At 57.6% G+C, this 17,912-nt stretch overlaps 3 protein-coding genes across 17 annotated transcripts in view; 1 reads left to right on the forward strand and 2 right to left on the reverse strand.

Moving 5' to 3' along the window:
- The window catches only part of PRKCSH (PRKCSH beta subunit of glucosidase II), a 15,722-nt gene extending 5,262 nt beyond the window's left edge, over positions 1-10,460 (forward strand). For 3 of the 13 annotated variants that reach the window (XM_054673581.2, XM_063800552.1, XM_016935105.3), the window contains 13 exons: positions 741-858; positions 1,876-2,005; positions 4,881-4,965; positions 5,773-5,851; positions 6,576-6,662; positions 6,941-7,096; positions 7,192-7,288; positions 7,721-7,790; positions 8,039-8,128; positions 8,413-8,487; positions 8,575-8,674; positions 8,765-8,927; positions 10,134-10,460. In XM_054673581.2, coding sequence (XP_054529556.1) covers positions 741-858; positions 1,876-2,005; positions 4,881-4,965; positions 5,773-5,851; positions 6,576-6,662; positions 6,941-7,096; positions 7,192-7,288; positions 7,721-7,790; positions 8,039-8,128; positions 8,413-8,487; positions 8,575-8,674; positions 8,765-8,911 — 1,234 coding nt within the window. In that variant the 3' untranslated portion in view covers positions 8,912-8,927; positions 10,134-10,460. Of the gene's footprint in view, positions 1-740; positions 859-1,875; positions 2,006-4,880; positions 4,966-5,772; positions 5,852-6,575; positions 6,663-6,940; positions 7,118-7,191; positions 7,289-7,720; positions 7,791-8,038; positions 8,129-8,412; positions 8,488-8,574; positions 8,675-8,764; positions 9,384-9,927 lie in introns of all 13 variants that reach the window. The other 10 variants (XM_063800551.1, XM_016935104.3, XM_016935103.3 and 7 more) reach the window with 5 other exon arrangements.
- A 356-nt stretch (positions 10,461-10,816) lies between these two features.
- The window catches only part of ELAVL3 (ELAV like RNA binding protein 3), a 29,717-nt gene continuing 22,621 nt past the window's right edge, over positions 10,817-17,912 (reverse strand). Inside the window, exons 5-7 of one of the 3 annotated variants that reach the window (XM_016935111.3) lie at positions 17,574-17,799; positions 16,623-16,661; positions 10,817-14,370 (exon numbers count right to left, since the gene is read on the reverse strand). In XM_016935111.3, the coding sequence (XP_016790600.1) occupies positions 14,040-14,370; positions 16,623-16,661; positions 17,574-17,799 (596 nt within the window). In that variant the 3' untranslated portion in view covers positions 10,817-14,039. Of the gene's footprint in view, positions 14,392-16,622; positions 16,662-17,573; positions 17,800-17,912 lie in introns of all 3 variants that reach the window. The other 2 variants (XM_016935109.3, XM_016935110.4) reach the window with 2 other exon arrangements.
- Positions 12,366-13,070, reverse strand: LOC107969667 (basic proline-rich protein-like). The gene has a single exon (XM_016935112.4). The coding sequence runs from the start codon at positions 13,068-13,070 to the stop codon at positions 12,366-12,368; it is 705 nt and encodes a 234-aa protein (XP_016790601.1).

The following is a 17,912-nucleotide window of genomic DNA, read 5'->3' on the forward strand; positions in this document are numbered from 1 at the left end:
TGGCATGATCTTTGCTTACCCCAACCTCCACCTCCGGGTTCAAGTGATTCTCTTGCCTCAGCCTCCCGTGTAGCTGGGATTACACCGTGTAGCTGGGCGCCACCACGCCCAGCTAATTTTTGCATTTTCAGTAGAGACAGGGTTTCACCATCTTGGCCAGGCTGGTCTCGAACTCCTGACCTCAGGTGATCTGCCCTCCTTGGCCTCCCAAAGTGCTGGGATTACAGGCATGAGCCACCACGCCCAGCCAACCAACACACTTAGTAACCAGATTGTCTTTTTGTCTGGGAGTCATGATTTCTGTTCTCTCTGTCTTCTGTGGTTTTTTTATTTGTTTTAATTATGTGTAAAGACAGGGTCTTTATATGTTGCCCAGGCTGGTTGCGAACTCCTGGGCTCAAGTGATCCTCCTGCCTTGGCCTTTCAAACTGCTGGGATTACAGGCATGAACCACTGCACCCAGCCGGTCTCCTGTCTCTTGAGAGTTGATATCTAGCTCCACCTCCTGGCACTCCCTAGTCCCTTCCGTGACCCCAGGGGCTTACAGAACCCACTGTTCCTCTTTCAAGGACAGGAATGAAGGATGCTGATGTTGAGAGAACCTGGGAGGAAGGCTTGCTCTCATCTTTCCCAGCATGGCTTGGTGGGGGGCCACAGCTGGATTGAGCTATTTTGGAAGAGGCAGACCTGGTGGACCCTAAGTGCCCCACTGGTGGTGCCTGTGTGTCTCCCCACCGCAGAGAGAAGGGCCGTAAGGAGAGAGAGTCCCTGCAGCAGATGGCCGAGGTCACCCGCGAAGGGTTCCGTCTGAAGAAGATCCTTATTGAAGACTGGAAGAAGGCACGGGAGGAGAAGCAGGTAAGGAACCCGCGGGGGCTGCCCCAGGGTGATCTGGGCCTTGAGGCCTCATAGCGTGGGCTTGCAAGGCTGGGGAGGGGTTTGCCCCTCACTGCTGTTCTGGGGCAAGTGACTGCCTTTCAGAGCTTTGCTTTCTCAGTTGTGTGCTAGGCGTTTAGTCATTGCCTAAGTATAATAGTTCCCGAGGGGGAGGCTGTCGGCTTAGGTGTTTATCAGGGCCTCGGGCATCAGACTAAAGCAGGCTGGAAGGGCCTCTTTGCCTCCTGGGGATGGGAGGGTTGCTTCTCTGTACCCCGGATCTGTGGTGCCATTGCCTGTAAGATGGGCTGATGACCAGATGACTCCCCAGTTCTGATGTTAGAAAGATAACGTCAGCCAGTAGCAGCTGGATTAATTCCATAGGGTGGGTGCTTTGGGGTCCCTAGGTGTGTGTCTCTCCCTGCCTTGCCTGTGTACTGGGCAGGAGGCTGGAAACTGACCTGGATTTGCCTCAAGGCATTCATTGCTAGTGGGAGGGACAGCCAGCCAGAGCTGCTGGACAAAGGGAAATTCGGGGTAGAGACTTCTTGCCCAGTTCCTCTCCCTCTCTGCCTTGGGGGCAGGAGGCAAGGAAGGCTTCTTGGAGGAGGAGGAGGCCTCTATCTCACATGAAATCTGTTGGGTAATTTGGAGTTAGCCAGGTAGAGTGTTCCAGGCTGAAGGAACAGCATGTTTGAAGAACCGGAGGCAGAAGAGCGTTTGGGGGTCTGAATGTTGTCAGGGCGACTGGATCCTAGTGAGATAGGGATGAGGCAAATGGGGCTGGAGAATCAGGCAGGGGCCCTTGCGGGCTACATTGAGGCGTTTGGGCTTCTCTCCAGAGGGCTACAGGGAACCCCAGCTCGGGAGAGAGACCCAGCTTGGTGTGTGTTTTGGAACATCTCCCTGCTGCCCTGTAGAGTAGAGGCAGGGAGGTAGTAGTCAATGAGGAGGAGGCAGAACAGAGGAGAGCTGGTCTCTTGCCTTCTGCCCACCCAGAAAAAGCTCATTGAGCTACAGGCTGGGAAGAAGTCTCTGGAAGACCAGGTGGAGATGCTGCGGACAGTGAAGGAGGAAGCTGAGAAGCCAGAGAGAGAGGCCAAAGAGCAGCACCAGAAGCTGTGGGAAGGTACGGCAGAAATGGCCAAGGACTCACCTTCAGTCCTGGGTGGGAGCAGGTCTGGGCCTAGGAGTCTCCCGCTCATTATCTGTTGTCAGTTTCAGCAGGTTTTTGATCATGCTGCCCATCGCCTTGTGTGCTTTGAGGTTCGCTTGGATTGTGGCATATGTCAGGAGCCTCCTTTTTAAAAATTGTTTAAATAATTTGTTTTTTGAAACAGTGTCTCCCTCTGCCACCCGGGCTGGAGTACAGTGGCGTGATCTCAGCTCACTGCAACCTCTGCCTCCCAGGTTCAAGCAATTCTTGTGCCTCAGCCTCCTGAGTAGCTGAGATTACAGGCACCTGCCACCACATTTAACTAATTGTTTTGTATTTTTAGTAGAGACGGGGTTTCACAATGTTGGCCAGGCTGGTCCTGAACTCCTGACCTCAAGTGATCCACCTGCCTTGGCCCCCCAGAGTGCTGGGATTACAGGCATGAGCCACCTCGCCCGGCCGCCTATTTCCTTTTAACATCAATGTAGATTTTGTTATATGACTTTAGCAGGACTTAGTTAATCCAGTGACCATTTTTCCTATCAGGTGTTTGGTATTTGTCTTCACTAATTGTAAGAGCTTTTTTGTGGCTGGGCATGGTGGCTCACGCCTGTAATCCCAGCAGTTTGGGAGGCCGAGACGGGCAGATCACCTGAGGTCAGGAGTTTGAGACCACCCTGGCCAACATGGTGAAACGCCATCTCTACTAAAAGAAAAAATTATGGCCGGGCACAGTGGCTCATGCCTGTAATCCCAGCACTTTGGGAGGCTGAGGCAGGCAGATCACGAGGTCAGGAGATTGAGACCATCTTAGCCAACATGGTGAAACCCATCTCTACTAAAAATACAAAAATCAGCTGGACATGGTGGTGTGTGCCTGTAATCCCAGCTACTTGGGAGGCTAAGGCAGGAGAATTGCTTGAACCAGGATGTTGGAGGTTTTCAGTGAGCTGAGATTGCGCCCCTATATTCCAGCCTGGCAACAGAGTGAGACTCTGTCTCAAAAAAAAAAAAAAAAAAATTAGCCTGGCATGGTGGCATCTGCCTGTGGTCCCAGCTACTTGGGAGGTTGAGGCAGGAGAATCGCTGGAACCCGGGAGACAGAGGTTGCAGTGAGCTGAGATCTCGCCACTGCACTCCAGCCTGGGTGACAAAGCAAGACTTCATCTAAAAAAAATAATAAAGAGCTTTTTCTATCTGGGGTTTGGCCCTTTGTCTGCAACTGAAGATTTTTTTTTAATTTATTTATTTTTGAGATGGAGTCTCGCTCTGTCGCCTAGGCTGAAGTGCCAATGGCCCGATCTCTGCTCACTGCAACCTCTACCTCCTGGGTTCAAGTGATTCTCCTGCCTAGGCTTCCTGAGTAGCTGGGATTACAGGCACCTGCCACCACAGCCGGCTAATTTTTGTAGTTTTAGTAGAGACGGGGTTTCACCGTGTTGGCCAGGCTGGTCTTGAACTCCTGACCTCAGGTGGCCTGCTTTGGCCTCCCAAAGTGTTGGGATTACAGGCATGAGCCACGGCGCCCAGCTCTGTCTGCAACTGAAGATATTATTTCCCTTCTTCATTTGTTTTTGGTGCTAGAGCCTGGTGTTTTTTGGCAAGGCCACATTGCATGTAGAAAGGGAATTCACTCTCTGGCTCTGTCTGCCCTGAATCTTTGTCGTGTTGCAAGCTTCCTTTCACTTGGGTCTGGGCAAGCTCAGGCCTAATTTTCCTCAGGACGTGTTCTCAGTGTGGAGGTGTGGAATCAGAGGGAAGCGCCATGTTTTGACCCAGATTCCCAAAGGGTGGCGGGGCTGAGCCAGGGCTCCGAGGGTAGATGGCCTGGATTGGGCCCCAGGCTACACCTCTCACTGGCTAGGTGATTATGGGCAGGTCCCTTCACCCACAGAAAGGTCAGGGACCCCTCAGGCCCTCATCTGTGAGACTCAGAACAGTGTCAGCCGGGTCTCCTGGGACATGCGGGATGTCCTGGGGTGACCTAAGACTCTCTAGAGGAAATACCAGCTGTCTTTATTCTGTTTGTAGAGGACCAAGCTGGAGCTTGGTATACAGTGGGAACTGAATCCTGGTATACAGTAGGAAGTTAATCATTGGAGCCGCTGTTGTGGCTGCTTTCCGCTCTGCTTAGGTTAGAGTAGCGACAGACAAAGGAGGGACTTTTGGGACAGAGGCTCGGTCCCCTTCTGTCCGGCTGGCCCCTCTTCCTGGGAGCAGCCCTGGGGACCCCCAAGATGCCCCCAGGACCGGTCTCCCTCCCTGTATCCTCCCCATCTCCCAGCATCCTTGGCCATGAAGGTTCATTCCTGCCAGCCCTGCCCTGACATGCCTCTGCCAGGTCCTAAACCTAAAGTCTCAGTGGTCGCTCTCCTCTCCCCAACCCCACCTCCCACCTCTGACCGTCTGCGCACTCCATCTGCGTCTCCCCAGAATCTGCCTCTGCTCCGTGCTTCTTCCTCAGCCCCCAGCCTGGGCCAGCCCTTGTTATCACCTGGCTTCTGCCCTCGCCCCCACCTCTGTCCCAACAGTGGCCTGACAGGGCTGCCCTCTGCCACCTGGGTTCCCACCTCCCTGCTCCAGCCCCACCAGTGGCCCTCCTGCCTCTGCACTCCCCACCCTGTCCCGGTCTCCCCCAACACAACCAGGCTTCAACCATTCACCTTGCTCTTCGTCTGTCCTCCCCTGGTAAGGGCAGGGACCTTTGTCTCCTCCACAGTCGTGTCCTCAGGGTCCAGCATGGGGCCAGGCATATAGTAGGCGCTTGGTGGCAAATGACCCTGTGGGGTGCGGGGGCTGGTGGGAGCCGGTGGGTGGGCAGGGGGTGACAGAGGTAGCTTCTTTACAGAGCAGCTGGCTGCCGCCAAGGCCCAACAGGAGCAGGAGCTGGCGGCTGATGCCTTCAAGGAGCTGGATGATGACATGGACGGGACGTGAGTGTCCCCTAGTTGGAGCTGCCCACCCTTCCGTGGGCCTGGGTTTCCCTCCCCGCCACCCTCGCCTCTAGAAACCAGCCAGATCCTCCTTGGGTTCCCCCGGCGTGGGGTCCAGGCTGATCCCAAGCCCCGTGTGACCCCCCCTCTTACTCATGGATGGCCAGGTCCAGGATGCCCTGGGCGAGGAGATAGGGGGACCACCCTCTCCCCAGGAGCTGGGCACAGACCCTCAGCCTCAGGGAGTGTGTCTAGGCATCTAGTGATCGGATGGCTTTTCCCAGCCCCACTACGCTCTGGGGAAAGCCAGACCTGGGTTCGAATCCTGGCTGTGCCTCTGAGCTTGCTGGGTTACCTGGTGGAGGGTGGACTTTTGGGGGCTGAGAGGCACACGGGGAGCCTAGGAGATGTCGGATGCCAAGGAGCAGGGGGCTTCAGAGGGACCAAATGGGCAGAATGGGCAAGGGTGGGGGTGGGCTTTGCTGGGTGGGGGACCAAGGCAGATGGCAGCTTCAATGTGCCGGGTCCTGGGGTGGAAGGAGGTGCCACCTGGGTGAGTTGGTAGAGAGGTCATCGGACATTTGGGGGTCCAGGTATCTCCCAGTCCCACCCCTTACTTTGAGCTCCTTTGGGGTCATGGAGTCCTGAGGAGGGGGCAGGAGGGTGGGGAGGCCCCTACACCTTGAGGTCCTGAAGCAAGTTCCAGGGTGGGGCCCTGCAGGGAAGAACAGGTGGGCCACATGGTGCCCCCAGCTGAGAGCCACTGGGGCCTCACTCCTCCAGTCTGCTTCTGCCACGCCCCCGCAGGGTCTCGGTGACTGAGCTGCAGACTCACCCGGAGCTGGACACAGATGGGGATGGGGCGTTGTCAGAAGCAGAAGCTCAGGTACCCCCGGCTGCCCCTTGGCTGGGGACTTCTAGGGAGCATTGCCCCAGGGTGACCTCAGGGCACAGGAGGGGGACCAAGGAAAGCTCCTTGCTGGCCTGGGATGCCTCCTCTGGGTGAGCTGGGATGGCAGCCACTCAGGGCCGCTTCCCGCCTGGCAGGACCCGGGATGGAGCCAGGTCGGGCTGGAGCCCGTTTCCCTGCACCTGCCCCCACTCTACCCGCTGTTGAGCACCCAATCCCCTTCCTCCCCCACCCCTGTCCTGCCCTATTCCCCTCCTCCCCCACACCCTCGTCCCCTGTCTGTCTCCTTTCCTATCCTCCTCCTTCCCTGTGGCCCCCGGCTTCTGGCCTCCCTTCTCTGCCCACCCCTGGGTTTCTCCCACTCCATCTGCAGCCTGGGCCTTGGCCTCTCCCTTGGAGGGCCTGGCCCTCTCTGGTCCTGGGCTCTCTCTTCCTCCATCTGTACGTCCGTTTGTCCATCTGCTTCTCTCTTTCTGTCTCAGTGCCCCCAACCATTCCAGCCCCCGGCCTCTTCCTCCCCTCCCACAGGCCTGTGCTGCCCCCTCCTGGCCGCAGTGCCTCACTGGCGTGGCCCTGGCCTGGTCATCAGGGCCCGGGGCCCAGCCCTCCCGTGCCTGGCACCGCAGCCCGGGTGCCTGGGGTGGCCGAGATGGGGGACACGTGGTGGCCTAGATCTTGACACCACCCCCAACACACACAGGCCCTCCTCAGTGGGGACACACAGACAGACGCCACCTCTTTCTACGACCGCGTCTGGGCCGCCATCAGGGACAAGTACCGGTCCGAGGTCAGTGGAGGAGAAGGGAGGGGACTTGGTCCTCCCCCCACACTGCCCCCACCCCGCCTCACAAGGGAGCTGCCTCCGGTTCTGGCACCTGGCCACCCTGGCCAGCTGGGTGGCCCCAGCACGCCCCACCGAGACCCCCCCACCCCAGCTGTCGGTCCTCCCTGCAGGCCCCGCAGGAGGGGCAGAGACACCGAGGCTGCCCCTTGGGCTGTGGTGTGAGCCTGAGGGTGTGGGTGGACCCTGAGTCCACAGCACCGACCGCACCGCTCGCCCACCAGGCACTGCCCACCGACCTTCCAGCACCTTCTGCCCCTGACTTGACGGAGCCCAAGGAGGAGCAGCCGCCAGTGCCCTCGTCGCCCACAGAGGAGGAGGAGGAGGAGGAGGAGGAAGAAGAGGAGGCTGAAGAAGAGGAGGAGGAGGAGGATTCCGAGGTGCAGGGGGAGCAGCCCAAGGTCCGTGTTTGGGGGAGAAGTGGAGACAGAGAGGGTGGGGGAAGGGCTACTCACTGACCCTGCCCCTTCCCCAGGAGGCCCCACCGCCACTGTCACCCCCGCAGCCGGCCAGCCCTGCTGAGGAAGACAAAATGCCGCCCTACGACGAGCAGACACAGGCCTTCATCGATGGTGAGGGTGGGCGGGGGCCAGGCTCCTCGGGTGGGCCCAGCGTTTCCTGCCGTGGTGGCACAGGTCGAGGAAAGATCCTGAACTTAGACCCTGCTCTGACTCGGCCAGCACAAGCCCCAGTATCTTGGGGAGTCCAGGAAGGGGGCCTAGGGTAAGCCAGTCCCACCCTCGCCAGCCCCAAGGGGCCCTTCTGCCTCCCCAAGGGCCGCAGCTTGTTTGTGTCACTCCTGGCCCCACTCGCTCAGGAGCTGGGAGCCTGGGCAGCAAGTCGTGGCTGCTCTATAGCTGGTGAGGCCCTCAAGGCTGTCGGGGTGAAGTCCTTGGCCAGAGCAAAATGAGGGTATGGGAGCACACAGCCACATCCATGGAACCCCGTTCCCCATCCTCCTGGATGGGGTTGAGGACATCTCTGACCTCCAACCCCTCTCCCAGCTGCCCAGGAGGCCCGCAACAAGTTCGAGGAGGCTGAGCGGTCGCTGAAGGACATGGAGGAGTCCATCAGGTAGCGGGGGCTGAGGAGCGGGGACACCTGTCCCACAGCGCCTGCTCCTTGGCTCCCAGGGGAGCTGGTGATGGGGAATCACTGAGGCAACCACAGGCTGGGCCTGGTCCCTGCAGGGAGGGTCCCTGGGAGGTGGCAGGGAGGACAGCCTGGGCACCATTGCTCAGCCAGACCCTCCTGTGTCTGTCGTCCTGGGTCAGGCACTGGCGTCCCCAGCTGCCCCTTAACCGCTCCGCCTCCCCTTCCAGGAACCTGGAGCAAGAGATTTCTTTTGACTTTGGCCCCAACGGGGAGTTTGCTTACCTGTACAGCCAGTGCTACGAGCTCACCACCAACGAGTGCGTCCCAGGAGTGCAGGGGCCCCCACTGGCAGGGTGGGAGGCGGGTGGCCCCGGAAGTGGCACCGGCAGTTTCTTGATGGTTGGGGAACCATCTGCGGGTGGGGCCCGAGAGTGCTGCCTTCCATATTGAGGGGGAGCAGAAGCCAGGGGCCAGGCTTAGGGTTGGCCATTGGAGTTGGAGGTGCCCTGTGTGTGGGGACTGGAGGAGGCGGTGGGGGGTGGCTGTGGGAGGAGGCTGGAATCCCCACGTCCCCCAACCCACATGTCCCGGTCCTCCACAGATACGTCTACCGCCTCTGCCCCTTCAAGCTTGTCTCGCAGAAACCCAAACTCGGGGGCTCTCCCACCAGCCTCGGGTGAGTGGCTTGGGCTGGCCCCTTCCCTCTGCCTCCTCCTGGTGCCCCGACACCGGCCCAGCCCTCAGCACCCTGTGTCTCTCACAGCACCTGGGGTTCATGGGTTGGCCCCGACCACGACAAGTTCAGTGCCATGAAGTATGAGCAAGGCACGGGCTGCTGGCAGGGCCCCAACCGCTCCACCACCGTGAGTGCCTGCAAGGCAGGGGAGCTGGGGCGGGGAGACCCAGGCCTGGCCCAGCCGAACCCTCTCGAGCACCCGTCTCCCCATCCCCAGGTGCGCCTCCTGTGCGGGAAAGAGACCATGGTGACCAGCACCACAGAGCCCAGTCGCTGCGAGTACCTCATGGAGCTGATGACGCCAGCCGCCTGCCCGGAGCCACCGCCTGAAGCACCCACCGAAGACGACCATGACGAGCTCTAGCTGGATGGGCGCAGAGGTGGGCGGGGAGGTGGAGTCTCGTCGGCCTGCCCCAGCAAGGGGAGGCGGCGGGCCCTGAGGAAGATGGACCCACATGGCCACTCTATCAACCTGTGTCCCCATGTTCCCTGCTTTTTTGTTTTGTTTTTTTGAGGTGGAGTCTCACTCTTTGGCCCAGGCTGGAGTGCAGTGATGCGACCTCAGCTGACTGCAACCTCTACCTCCCGGGTTCAAACAATTCTCTTGTCTCAGCCTCCCAAGTAGCTGGGATTACAGGTGTGCACCACCACGCCTGGCTAATTTTTAGTAGAGATGGGGTTTCACCATGTTGGCCTGGATGGTCTCGAACTCCTGACCTCAGATGATCCACCTGCCTTGGCCTCCCAAAGTGCTGGGATTACAGGCATGAGCCACCACACCCGGCCATCTCCTGCCTTTTTTTTTTTTTGGATGGAGTTTCACTCTTGTTGCCGAGGCTGGAATGTGGAATGCAATGGCGCGATCTCGGCTCACTGCAACCTCCACCTCCTGGGTGCAAGCAATTCTCCTGTCTCAGCCTCCTGAGTAATTGGGACTACAGGCGCCGCCACCATGCCTGGCTAATTTTTTTGTATTTTTAGTAGAGATGGGGTTTCACTGTGTTAACCAGGTTGGTCTCCATCTCCTGACCTCGTGATCCACCCTCCTCAGCCTCCCAAAGTGCTGGGATTACAGGCGTGAGCTACCATGTCTGGCCATCCCCTGCTTTTTAAAAAAAGATTTTTTTACTTTTGAAAATAAATAGGCCAGGCGTCGTGGCTCACATCTGTAATCCCAGCACTTTGGGAGGCTGAGGTGGGCGGATCACTTGAGGTCAGGAGGTTGAGACCAGCCTGACCAACATGGTAAAACCCCATCTCTACTAAAAATACAAAAAAATTAGCTGGGTGTGGTGGTAGGTGCCTGTAGTTCCAGCTGCTCAAGAGGCTGAAGCACAAGAATCACTTGAACCCAGGAGGTAGAGGTTGGAGTGAGCCAAGATCATGCTACTGCACTCTCCAGCCTGGGCTACAGAGTGAGACTCTCAAAAAAAAAAAAAGAGAAAATAGACAAGGTCTCCAGGCTGGTCAACTCCTGGCCTCAAATGATCCTCCCACCTCAGCCTCCCAAGCAGCTGGGACTACAGGCAAACATCACCATGTCCAGCTGTCCCCAGCTTTCTAATCTGGTCTTTCTCTTGCCCCAGAACCTCAAGAAGGCATGAAGCCAGCCCCTGCAGTGCCGTCCACCCGCCCCTCTGTCTGGGCCTGCCTGTGGCTCTGTTGCCCTCCTCTGTGGCGGCAGGACCTTTGTGGGGCTTCGTGCCCTGCTCTGGGGCCCAGGCGGGGCTGGTCCACATTCCCAGGCCCCAACAGCCTCCAAAGATGGGTAAAGGAGCTTGCCCTCCCTGGGCCCCCCACCTTGGTGACTCGCCCCACCACCCCCAGCCCTGTCCCTGCCACCCCTCCTAGTGGGGACTAGTGAATAACTTGACCTGTGACCTCAGTACAATAAATGTGATCCCCCACCCAAACTTGTCTGTGTCTGCCTCGCTTTGCTGGGGTGTGGACCGGGGTGTGGGCAGGGGTTGAGCGCAGGGGACGCAGCTTTCTGCAGATCCCACCCAGGCCTCCCCCACCATCTGGGGATCACTCCTGAAGATACCAGATGGATGGACCCTGGACCATTTCTGTCTTGAGCATCCATCCGGGCCTGTGTCCCACCTTCCCTGGGTCTCATTTGTGCTCTGTGGAGGCCAAGGGTTCCCTCCCGGGCCGAAGCCCCTGCTGCAGACAGACCCAGGCCCAGAGAAGGACGGGGGCCTGGGCGCCACTACACAGGCTGCTCCTGCGTGCTCCCCGCGCAACGGTGCAGAGATCACCCAAGGCCTTAAGATTCTGAACTTTTATTTTCTGGCATGAAAAGTACAAATAATTAAACAATTCCATGTAAAAGTCTGTTACCGCGGCCAGGCCTGTGATCCCGGTAATAAATAGTCTAAACGCAACGCGAAGTGTTCTTGTTGGGTTTTTTTTTTTTTTTTTTTGTCTTTTGTTTTGTCTTTTTTTTTTTTTTTTTTTTTTTACAGTTTTTTATCACCTCCAACATGGACTCTGTCGTGATTTGAAACCTTCCGAATAAATAACAGGATGAAGGGAGGGGTGGAGGGGCTGAGCCCCCTCCCCCCTGGCCTGGCCCCTGCCCCCCAGGGACGTGGAAGCCCCAAGTCCCCCTCGCCTGGGAGCCCCGGCCTGGCCCCCTGCGGGGAGGGGCTGGCCTCCAGGGAGGGGGCCTGGCTGGGCTGAGTTTTGTGTTTTAGAAAAAGAAGTCCCCTCCCAGTCTTGGGGGTGGCAGGGGCCTAGGCCTCGGTGGGGGGGGGGGGTGTGGGGAGGTGCCCCCTCTCTGGAGCCTGGCCCCCCCCAGGGTGGGGGACAAACCCAGCCCTTATTGCTCGGACGCCCTGCTGCAAGCTTCCCACGCGGACGTGCGTGTTCCCGAATGCAGAGGGCGGAGGGGAGAGAGCCCCAAGAGACAGCAGGGGAGAGGGGTCCCTGCCCTGCTGCAGGGGAGAGGAGAGAGGGCAGGGAGGACTTAAAACCACGAGAATAAATAGGTTCGTGTATCAAGAACAAGCTAGGGATTTCACCAGCTAAATAGGACTGAAAAAATTCTCAAGACAAGAGCAAAAAGAATCCCATTGATGACCTGGACGTCGCTGGCCGTGGGGACTGCCCCGCAGAGCACATGCCCCCGCGTGCCACTCGGCTACCATTACTGTTATTAATAATTATTATTACTTTAATGATTCCACTTCCCCTTTTATAAATAAATTAGGCATAACCATGTCTCGGCAAAACTTAAAGAAACAAAGAGAACATTGTCGTTCCTTTAACTTGCAAACCGGATGAAGTAACAGAAATATACACGGATGTCCTTACAGGGCAACGAGGAGAATAAATAGTTAACATAGCAATAAGTTAAAACTACAAGAAGCTAAATTCAGCAAAAAAGTACAAGAAAGTTAACTGGTGCCAGTTTATGTCTTTTTTTTTTTCCTTTTTTTTTTTTTTAAATCTCTTCTGTGTGTTTTCTTTTTTTGTTGCTTTTTTTCCTCTTCTGTTTGTGTTTTTTTGTCGCTTTTTTGATTTTTTTTCTTTTTTGTTCCTTGCAGCAGAAGCTCCACAGACGTTTAATAACAACACCGGGAGGGGTGGGGGAGAGAGAGCTGGACAGTCAGATGGGGGCGCCATAGCCAGACACCAAACGTGGGGACACCGGGGGAGGGGGGGGGAAGGCAACTTAACTATAGCTAAAGTCGGGGTTTTGCAATTCTCAGTTCCGATGGGGCCGCTGAGTGGGGTGGGGAGCGGTGCGAGGGCTCCCAGGGGCTCCGGCCTGTGGCTTCTGTTGGAATTTTTTTTTTTTTAAAGAAAGAAAACTAGGGCGATGCAATGTCCAAACAGAAGCCGGGGGCCGGGGCTCGAGATCGGGGGCTGTGTCCACTGCAATCTGGAAAGACGAAAAACCCAACAAACCGAAAGGGGATAGGTAGGTGACAAGTGGACGGGAAAGGAGTGTGGGGCTGGGCCTTTGGGCCCATCCACCCCACCCTGGGCCTGGCGGGGAGTGCCGGGGTCTTGCTGCCGGGGAGGCCCAGTCCTGGTGGGGGAGGCTCAGGGCTGGGCCTCTCCCTCAGCTGCGTGGGCCAAGGCCTCGGCCCAGGGGGAGGTTGAGCCCCGGGGACAGGGGTGTCCTTTGGCCTCAAGTGTTGTGTGGGGGGGGGCTGCCTCCAGCCCACCGTGACGCCAAGGTGGAACGAGGTATCGTGTGTCTCAATGCATGTGCGCTGCGTGTGCACGCCTGTGTTCGTGGGCGCCAAGGAGACCGCTGGGGGTCCAGGAGAGATCTCTGCAGAGAACCTGGGGGCCAGGGCGAGGGGGCCGAGAGGGTGAGGGAGCGTCTGGGGCGGGGTCTGGGGTGGGACCTCCTGCCTGGGCCTGTGGGATGCTATGGGCATATGTCTGCGTGTTCCTGGGTGGTGTTTGTGTTTCTCCGTGACCTGGTGTCCAAATTTGATGTCCAAATATCTATTGCTACATTCACGTGTGCACGTGGACAGGTGGATGGATTCGTGTGCCCACATCTGTGGTCTGTGTCCACATGGACGTAGCCCCAGCTTCTGTCTCTTTCTGTCTATCCCTGTCCACGTGTCTGAGTTTGGCCAACCAGTCCCTTAACGTGTCTGGGGCATGTCGCTGTGTCCGTCTGCGTCTGTCCGTGTGTCCCCGTGGTGTGACTGTCTGCGTGGTTGTTTCTCTGTGTGGCCCCGTGGGCTGCCAGCCCCTAAGCCCTGCTCCCTGGGCCCCCCCCACCCCCGCCCCAGTTGGTAAACATAACCTGCCAAAATATTTTCTTTTTTTTTTTTTGTCTTTTTTTGTGTTTTTTTTTTTCAAGTTCAAGAATCCCCAGTAAAAATTCTCCACGAGGTCTTTTTCCCTTTTTACAAAAATAGAGTTTTTCTTCCCCTCCCACCCCCCCTTTTTTTTTCATTTTGTTTCTGCTTCCAGCCCCACTGCCTGCTCCCCCGCATTCCACCAGGGGGCACTGGGCCGGGGGTGCCCACACCCCTCCTCACGGTTCGCTTTTTTGGGGATTTTTAAACCTGTTCCTCCTACCCCAGGCCCCACCTAGGTGCTGGGGAGGCCTGGGCAAGGGGGTCTGGGAGGGCACCCCCTGGAGCCCCCCAAGCCATCCCATCGGGGGTGGTCGAGGGTGGGGGTGGGGGCACATCTCTGCATTCTTTTTAGCCGAAAAAAGAAACAAAAACCTTCACCATGAACCAAACCAAGACGAGAGAGTGAACAGCCCAGCCTGGGGTGGGGGCAGGAGGATGGGGCGGGGGATCCCCGGGCACCCCCCCAATTCCCTGCAGACCCTCCCACCCCAGAGTGCTCACCCTGTGGCTTCCGCAGGGACGTGGGGCCCTCGCGTCGTCCGTGGGGCTGCCTGTGCTGTCTCTCTTGGGCCCCTTCTCTCTCTCTCTCTCTCTCTCTTTCTCTCTCTCTCTCTCTCTGCTGCCCGGGGAGGGGGTGGGAGGGCAGGCGGGGTGGGCTCACGCCTTGTGCTGTTTGCTGGTCTTGAAGGAGACCTGCAGCACGCGCTCGCCCAGGCGATAGCCGTTCAGGCTGGCGATGGCCATGGCCGCCTCGTCATAGTTGGTCATGGTCACGAAGCCGAAACCCTTGCACTTGTTGGTGGTGAAATCACGGATGACCTTGACGTTGGTGACTGCCCCAAAAGGCCCGAACAGCTGCCACAGCACGCTCTCGTCTGCCTCCGGTGACAGGTTGTACACGAAGATGCACCAGCCGGCGCCCGCCGCGCCCCCCGACAGGCCCACGCCCGCCAGGCCGCTCATACCATCGATGGCGATCGGCGAGAACCTGGCGATGAGCGACAGGGGACTACTTTGGGGGTCACGCGGGCTCTGCCCTGACCCCCCGCATGCTTCTGACCCCGTTGTGACCCTTCACACCTTTATGACCCCTGACTGTGCCATGACCTTGGAATGGTGTGACCCCTGCAATGCAATTTTTTTTTTTAGAGACACGGTGTCGCTCTGTCACCCAGGCTGGAGTGCAGTGGTGCAATCATGGCTCACTGCAGCTTTGACCTCCTGGGCTCAAGCAAGCCTCCCGCCTCAGCCTCCTGAGCAGCTGGGACTGTAGGCAGGCACCCTCACACCCAGCTAATTTTTTTTATGATTTGTGGTGACACAGTCTCACTATGTTGCTTAGGCTGGTCTCGAACTCTCAGGCTCAAGCAATCCTCCTGCCTTGGCTTCCCAAGTAGCTGGGACTACAGGTGCACCACTATGCCCCACTAATTTTTTTTTTTTTTCTGAGACGGAGTCTTGCTCTGTTGCCCAGGCTGGAGTGCAGTGGGATGATCCCAGCTCACTGCAACCTCTGCCTCCTAGGTTCAAGCGATTGTCCTGCCTCAGCCTCCCGAGTAGCACCTGCCACCACGCCCAGCTAATTTTGTATTTTTAATAGAGATGGGGTTTCTCCATGTTGATCAGACTGGTCTCGAACTCCCGACCTCAGGTGATCCGCCCGCTTCGACCTCCCAAAGTGCTGGGATTACAGGCATGAGCCACCGCACCCAGCCATGCCCCGCTAATTTTTAAAATTTTTTGTAGAGGTGGGGTCTCGCTGCGTTAGCCAGGCTGGTCTCGAACTCCTGGGCTCAAGCAATCCTACCGCCTTGGAGTTCCAAAGTGCTGAGATTACAGGTGTGAGCCACTGCACCCGGCTTTCCTTTTCAAATCATATATTTATTATCATCAACTTCATCTTCCCTGCAAGAGTTTGTTCCAGCCCCTGAACAACACCTAGTAAGCACTTGGGAGGTGTCTGTTGAATGAATTAATGAAAGGACAGAATTGGCTCCACTCACATTCCTCACTGGCAATCCCGCCCTTGGATTAAACCCCTCAGCTGGGAAGGGAGGACCCAAGGGCCTGAACCATTCAATCCTGACCACGAGGAACAAACGACTCGCTCCTTCTGGCCCTCTTTGCACAGGCTTTTCCCACTGCTAGGAACTCCCTTTCCACTCTGCCTTTGTGTGGATGTTGCCTCAGATGGGACTGGGGGGTCTCTGCTGCTGGGTCTCCTTCACCCCTTCTTTTTTTTTTTTTCTTTTTGAGACGGAATCTCACTCTGTCGCCCAGGCTGGAGTGCAGTGGCACGATCTCAGCTCACTGCAACCTCCGCCTCCTGGGTTCAAGCAGTTCTCTGCCTCAGCCTCCCGAGTAGCTGGGATTACAGGCGCCTGCCACCATGCCCAGCTAAATTTTTGTATTTTTAGTAGAGATGGGGTTTCACCATCTTGGCCAGGCTGGTCTTGAACTCCTGACCTCGTGATCCGCCTGCCTCGGCTTCCCAAAGTGCTGGGATTACAGGCGTGAGCCACCACGCCCGGCCTCTGTTACCCCTTCTACTTCACAGCCTTCATCACCATTCATTTCTCTGTCTCCTCCCCCACTAGACTCAGACTGAGATCTTCTTTTACATTTTTTAATTATTATTATTTTTTTGAGATGGAGTTTCGCTCTTGTTGCCCAGGCTGGAGTGCAGTGGCACGATTTCAGCTCACTGCAACCTCCTCCTTCCATGTTCAAGCGATTCTCCTGCTTCAGCCTCCTGAGTAGCTGGGATTACAGGCATGAGACACCGCGCCCAGCCACATTTTTTAATTTTTGGAGATAAGGTCTCGCTCTGTCACCCAGGCTGGGGTGCAGTGGCACCATCATAGTTCACTGCAGCCTCCCACTCCTGGGCTCAAGCGATCCTCCCGCCTCAGCCTCCTGAGTAGCCTGAACTACAGGCATGCACCACCGTATCAGGCTAATCCTTAAAAAAAAATTGTAGAGAAGGATCTCACTGTGTTGCCCAGGCTGATCTTGAAACTCCTGGCCTCAAGTGCTCCTTGCCCCTCAGCCTCCCGAAACACTGGGAGCACAGGCGAGAACCATCACGTCTGGCTTTGATGTCACATCTCTCAATGGCCATGCTACTCCAAGACCCAGGCAAACAAGGCTAAGCCTGCAGCCCTGGGGGTGAGCTGGGGAGGGGTGCATCAGGGGCATGGATGGTGAGGGGTGGGGACAGTGGGGCGGGGTCACTGTTACCTCTTGACGCCGTAGGCCATGTTGAGCAAATTGTCCAGCCTGTGGAGGCAGAGGTGGTGGTCAGAGGTGGCTTCCAGTCACGCCCCCCTGCTGTGACACCGTCGGCCTGCCCTCCCCACCCCCACCCAACAGGCCTGCAGCAGAGCCCTGCCCCCGCCTGCCTGCTCCCCGCCCGCCCAGCTAGACACTGCCTGGCACGGAACCGTGGTCACTCAGGCACCGCCTCTCGCCTGCCCCACCGCTGTCCAGCCTGCACTGGCCTCCTCATCCATCCTCCCCCTCCTGGCTGGCGGGTCCCCTCTGGGCCCAGGCGCTGGGATCCCTGGGGAAAGATAACTCCTAACAAAGGCAACAGTAACTACCACAGCCAACATTCTCGCAGCACTTGAGGGGGTGGGTAACTTGCCCCGGCCACCCGGGGGCCCACAAGGGGCTTCCATTGTCTCCCCTTGGAGTGGCTATGAGCTTGGACTCCAGGTCCTGGGTTTGAGTCTCTGCTCTGTTTGGGCCAGGCAAACCCCAACACCTCTCTGTGCCTCAGGGTCCCCGTCCATAAAACAGGGACAACACAAGCTCTGTTCTCATCGGGTTGCAGAAGAATAAGGGTGTCTAGCACACAGCAAAGACTCATGAAATACTTGGTGTTATTACAGATGGGAAACTGAGGCACAGAGCTACAGCCACGTGCCCAAAAGAGAAAGGGGCCACCAGAGCTGGAACCCAGATGACGCCAAAATCTTTTAACACCAAGAATGCCAATCGTCGTGGCCAGCACACATTGAGGGCCTGCTGTATATGAGTGGCTGGCCTTGGCACCTGACAGATAGGCTCCTTGGCTCCCATGTGTGCGCACCCTCCCGGCATCCCTCCCTTCGGCAGGAATGGGGTTCAGGGAGGGTTGCAAGCTTGGGGGCACCCGGCCTGGGGCCATCTGGGTGGCAGGGGGCTCACCGGAAACGCTGTGTCTGATGGTGTAGGGGGCCTGCGTAGCGCCGGGCGGATGACTGGTAGAGGTGGGTGAGCAGCGCCTGCCCCGTCTTCTGACTTGGGTTGTTCGCGAACTTGACTGTGATGGGCTCAGCTGCGCCCAGCGGCTTCTGCCCATTCAGTCCTTTGATAGCCTCTTCGGCCTCAATCCTCTTGTCAAAGCGGATGAATCCCACACCCCGAGAGACACCTGCCAGGGGGCGGGGATGTCCATCACGACGACCCTGTCCCCTCCTGTGTAACCCCACTTCTCCCTTCCCTGCTTCATGCCCTGGCATCTTGGTCGGTTTCCCCACGTTGGTC

Source organism: Pan troglodytes, chromosome 20, assembly GCF_028858775.2.
Source record: "Pan troglodytes isolate AG18354 chromosome 20, NHGRI_mPanTro3-v2.0_pri, whole genome shotgun sequence".
NCBI classification, from domain to species: domain Eukaryota; kingdom Metazoa; phylum Chordata; class Mammalia; order Primates; family Hominidae; genus Pan; species Pan troglodytes.

What these genes read in the sequence shown, in the direction of transcription:
- LOC107969667 (XM_016935112.4), bottom strand. Translation starts at nt 13,070, where the DNA reads ATGTGGGCACACGAATCCATCCACCTGTCCACGTGCACACGTGAATGT.